The sequence below is a fragment of the Galeopterus variegatus genome, unplaced genomic scaffold (genome assembly GCF_000696425.1).
Source record: "Galeopterus variegatus unplaced genomic scaffold, G_variegatus-3.0.2 Scaffold5293, whole genome shotgun sequence".
Taxonomy (NCBI): domain Eukaryota; kingdom Metazoa; phylum Chordata; class Mammalia; order Dermoptera; family Cynocephalidae; genus Galeopterus; species Galeopterus variegatus.
The window spans coordinates 130,867-136,429 of NW_007731404.1; the positions used below are offsets into that span (position 1 = coordinate 130,867).

Consider the following 5,563-nt stretch of genomic DNA (forward strand, 5'->3'; position numbering starts at 1 on the left):
ACCCAGAAAAAAAAAAAGTCTACTATAATGCCAATTATTTCAGGAAGCATTTGTTGCCAAATGACCTGACACAAATCCTGTACACATATGGAAGCACATTTTAAAATCAGTGGGAAGATTATGGACTCTTGTTTTACAAGTTTTAAAGGGAGTTAATAAATCTTTTAGATATCCCGGTAGTCATTTAATAGACATTGATTCAGCTGAGTGCTGTGCTTTGAAGTGATATCAGATTGAAGCCATGATCCTTGACCTGGGGAAGCTTATAAAATTGTTGGAGATACCAAACAGATACTGATGAGATGACCACAGAAGAGTTAGACTCACTGTCTAAGGGTAGCATAAAATGGTAGGGCCTGAGCTCCTAAGGACAGAGAAACAGCAGGATACAGGGTTTGGGTAGGGATTTACTATAGCTCTAAAAGACTTAGGATCATGGTTTGGTTTATAAAACAGTATCATTTCAAGACAGGATTTTTACAAACCACCTAAAATGTTCACTTCCTATAGAAACCCAAGAATATACTGCAGTTGCTCCTATGTGAAATAAATGCATCTTTCTAAAGCCTCAGTGTTCAGGATGACTTGCTTTCAGACCCTCATCTACACACTGTGCCAGACTGCTCCTGCCCAAATTCATTCTTAGTCTGTGGGATATGGATTATCTTTATAAATCATAACAAGTCACAATGAGAGTAAAAATCCCTGCTAGAGACTTACCTGAAAAGCTGAGGCAGGACACATATTTTAATGCCAGTGAATTTAGGAACCAAGGTTAGGACCTTTCTTTATTAGAAGAAAATTTATGTAATTCAGGGCCTTCAGAGGGTGAGCATGGGTCCTTTGGACTGGATCTCTCTTCCTGTCCCTCCTTGTACCCCAGCTCCCCAAATTAAATAAATAGGGAAGCAGAATAACAAAACCATTAACTTAATAGCATAGAATTTATGGCTGAAATCCTGCAAAACTTATGTCAGCAAAGTAAAATAATTACTGTCACTTTCTTTTAGATACTTGGCTTTATGGTGCCTGTCACCTTTATCATAACATGCAGCTGATTTAGTAGCTCTGTTTTTCATGGCAAATGGCCTGGTGTTATGTTTTTATGCATGTGGCCATGCTATTGAGACAACAATACGTGGATACACTGGAGTGGAACTAAATTTAGATGAGTTGGGATACTGTTAATGGTTTTGGTTTAGTCATGCTGTCAGTGTGCCAACTGAGCTTTTGCTCTCGCTCCTTCCCCCTCTAGATTCTCAAGTCCAAAGACTTAACATCTCCAACCCAGCGCTACATCGACAGCAAAGTTGTGAAAACGAGAGCAGAAGGTGAATGGCTCTCCTTTGATGTAACCGATGCTGTTCACGAATGGCTTCACCATAAAGGTACGAACCACCCTCTCCTTTCCTCCCTTGATGTTTAGTAGCCAGACACTATTGTAAATTGATTGCTGATTAAAGAGCATAGACATACACACACACACATGACCTCCTTGACTTAATGTTTTCCAGACAGGAACCTGGGATTTAAAATAAGTTTACACTGTCCCTGCTGCACTTTTGTACCATCGAATAATTACATCATCCCAAATAAAAGTGAAGAACTAGAAGCAAGATTTGCAGGTAACTGAAACTTGATCATATGAGGTGGGGGAGGGAAGGGCCTGTGTTGATAATTTCATGGTAGATAAAGTCAATTTGCATGTGAAGATGGGATTGTTTGGTGAGGCTTGGGGAGTTTCATTTGTTTGGGCAACAGACTGGTTGGAGAAAGATATATGAAGGCAGAGGGCTTGGAAGAAATGTATTGGTCCCCAGAGTACACTGCCTGATGCCCGGTGATGACTTGGTCAGTACTGACTGACTGACCCATTGACCCTTTAAACTATTAAATAGTCAGTTAAGCCCTTTATTCATTGTTTAAGCAAGCCAACTCTCCATCTATACTGGTATTATAGAAAAAGATAGCATGCATTTAAGGAGATCTATTGATAATCCCCTTAACCAAATGTCAGAAATCAACACTATTTCACAGGAGAGAGAAGTCACTTCAGGCCACGGCTTCTCTAAGTAACCTTCCATGTATCTGAACAATTCTCTTTTCTAGACTGCACCCAGCATTTCACGTGGCTTCCTCATCAGACTTCTATAAGTTTATAAACACATAACCAGCTTTTCGTTTTCCTCATGCTCACCTTTGAGCAAATTAGCCAAAAGTCAGGGAGAATGAGGAAACCCCAAGGGTTCAAGTCACTTTGTGTATTAGATAGCGGGTTGTTGGACAATGAGAGGAGAGAGGGAAGTCCGCACCCACGTGCTGGTGCGACATTGCCCCACCGCCAGGTCAGGGAGCTGATTTCCCTTCCCTGCTGGCACCACCCAGGACCTCCATCCACTTTTAGAAGGCTACCGCAACCCTTGCTCATGGAAAATACTCCCAGAGGTCTAGAGATTTATTTCAGTTTCTAACCTAGTCATGATTCTCTAGAGTGCAGAGATTAAATGCTTAAACTGGTAGTCTCTTGAGCACGATTTGGGGAGTCCAGGTTCTAAATCTTGGATGGAATCAGGAAAGTGTTGGGGATGCCATAAAATAAATGAAAAAGCCCTTTCTTCACAGCTCCCCAAGACAGCATTAGGTAAGGGCGACTTCTGTTTCACTGGAACCTAATTCACTGCTATTTAGCTAAGTTGCAGTTTACATTCACTAGGAAAGTCTTTTGAGTTTAGTGGTCGTAGGAAGAATGCGGACCAGCGAGTGACAAGGCATGTTGTACTGCTGTGTGCAGTTGTTGAGGGTTTGAACACAGCCTGAACTAAGGATCAACTAAAATAAACTGCCTAGGTCGCCCTTGGACGGCAGGTTAAAGACTTCTGTAGTGAATTTCGTAACCAACAGCTCTGCCTTTGACACTCAACGGCCTTCTCACAAGCGCCTCATGTAGAAGTGTTCATTGTCACCTGTGGTAGTCCTGTGGTGCCCTCTCTATTTCCATGGGGAGTGACTGTTGCCAGCTGGTGCTGCCATAGTGGTCATTGCTGCTATTTGTAACAATATACAAAGGAAAAAATATGGCTGATTATATTTGATGAAGGTGAAGCTAAATGTTTATTACCCAAATGCATTTTTTCAAGGTATTGATGGCACCTCTACATATACCAGTGGTGATCAGAAAACTATAAAGTCCACTAGGAAAAAAACCAGTGGGAAGACCCCACATCTCCTGCTAATGTTATTGCCCTCCTACAGACTTGAGTCACAACAGTCCAACCGGCGGAAGAAGCGTGCTTTGGATGCGGCCTATTGCTTTAGGTAAAGGAAATAAAACTAAAACTAGTAATTATATCTGTTAACTCTTGTACTGCCTTTGCCCTTTCTAATATTGCATAGTGACCTGAACTGAATGCATTGCTTAAGGCCAGGTATAGAACAGGACAGCTCTTCTTTTTTTTTTTGGTCTTTTGTCTTTTTTCCGTGTCCGGCAACAGATCGCAACCCTCAGTGTTGCCCCCGTACCGGACCGGGGACCGGCAACGGGATTGCAACCCTCGGTGTTGCTCCTGCGCCTCGCTCAGCCAGTGAGCGGGAGCCGGTCTGTATGTGGGATCCGAACCCTCGGACGGGAGCGCTGCCACGCTTCCCAAGCGGCGCACTACCCAGTGCGCCACCGGGCCGGCCCCAGGACAGCTCTTCTATCCCTTGTATCTCATAGCATCTTCCTCCCAGAGGCTTACAGTGAGGAACCCAAAGTGAAGAGAGAAAACTAGCCTCCTAGGTTTTTCCCCAGATCCCTCTGAAGTGCTTTGCCGCAGAAGAAGAAAATGACCTCTCTGCTTCCCAAAGCAAATATAAGTTTATTTGAGGTGTGGGATGGCAACTCTTTAATTTTGGAGGACCCAGCGTCTGTATGAAGCCTTCGCTGTCTCTTCAGAGTACCCGTGGTGATGCCTCTGTCACAGTGACCAGTGGGGCAGCAGAAGCTCTTTGTCATGTGTTTACTACAGGGTGTGAGAGAAGCGAGGGCATGGGGCAGGAAGACTTAATTTCCCACGCCCACCTGAGTTCTTGAAGGGAGAGTGCGAATTCTCTGTGGTTTCTTATCAAGTTTGGTAAGAGGAGAGCTCGCTGTTTGTTTTGAGAAATATAGAGCAAAGCAGGGTCCTCACTGATAAAGTGCTCAAAATGCCAGAGGTCACAAGCAAAGCAGCAGGTTTTGGTTGCTACAGCCAGTGGTTGCACTAAGCAAGACTTCATGTCGCAGTCTTTTTTTTTTTCATTGAAATATGCTAATTATACATATTTGTATGTGTACACAGAGTTGTATATGTGCATAGGGTACATATGTATACTGGGTAGTTGTATATGTGTATAGGGTATAGAGTTGAATTTCAGTTTCAATGCATGTGTACACAATGTGTGATGATCAAATCAGGGTAATTAGCATGTCTCTTGATCCCTGGTTCATTCCTAGGTCGAGGAACACACAGTGAAATAAAGGATCTATTCTCACAGGAAAATACCATAGATGGTTCTTTAAAAATAGCCATTGTACTTTATTCGTTTTGTGTTTGAAATGGTGGTAGAACCAAATGGCAAGATTTCCCAGTGTTGGCTGGAAAGAGATTGGCTTCTTCCAGCCACCTCTCTGCTTCTATCTAGTCATTTGAGGGTACAGGTTTGGCTTTCTAGATCATAGACAAGGGATGGGGGGATAGAACTCATAAGGGAAAAGTCCCATGAATCACCATAACACCCTGTCATGAAAGCCACTTGAGATTGCAGTGTAACTATTAAAGTCTGGCTCATGATATTTGCTCATTAGATGTTTGTTGACTAAGTAAATGAATCATGTTTCTCATTTGGTGTAAGGTGGGGGGAGGGGAAATTAGCTTTAAAATCTCCATTGCTCTTTCTTTTAACAGAAATGTGCAGGATAATTGCTGCCTACGTCCACTTTACATTGATTTCAAGAGAGATCTTGGGTGGAAATGGATACATGAGCCGAAAGGGTACAATGCCAACTTCTGTGCTGGAGCATGCCCGTATTTATGGAGCTCAGACACTCAGCACAGTAGGGTAAGTGTATGACCAACTTGTCTCTTCTACTCTTGGGTAACCAGTATGTACCTGCTGACAGTATTTTCAAATGGTTTGTAATTAGCCCAGTGCACCTGCACCATCACATGTGCATGGGTGTTGAAGAAATTCTTTTAGATGAGGAGGAAGAATGTGGTCTATAGGTGAAGTCAGAAAGTAGTGCTGATTAGTTTTAAACAATAGGTCTCACCTTCCCAATTTGATTATAAGCAACTTGAGGGAAGTTTTTCTTGAATTTTGTTTTATATTCTTAACAGCTATGAGCATAAATAGGTAGCCAAAAAAACCAAAAAAAAAAAAAACCCAACAAAAACCTTTTTGGATCAATATATCACATAATGCCATATATAGCTAAGGTGTGAAGGCACCCAGGTCACCATCGAAAAAAATTGATCTCGGGCCGGCCCGGTGGCGCACTGGATAGTGCGCCGCTTGGGAAGCGCGGCGGCGCCCCCGCCGAGGG

General features: G+C 42.9%; 1 protein-coding gene across 2 annotated transcripts in view; it reads left to right on the forward strand.

The window, feature by feature from the left end:
- Positions 1–5,563, forward strand: part of TGFB2 (transforming growth factor, beta 2) — a 91,464-nt gene that overhangs the window by 80,777 nt on the left and 5,124 nt on the right. For both annotated transcript variants that reach the window (XM_008589201.1, XM_008589200.1), the window contains 4 exons: positions 1,256–1,388; positions 1,515–1,625; positions 3,138–3,315; positions 4,926–5,079. In XM_008589201.1, coding sequence (XP_008587423.1) covers positions 1,256–1,388; positions 1,515–1,625; positions 3,138–3,315; positions 4,926–5,079 — 576 coding nt within the window. The remainder of the gene's footprint in view (positions 1–1,255; positions 1,389–1,514; positions 1,626–3,137; positions 3,316–4,925; positions 5,080–5,563) is intronic.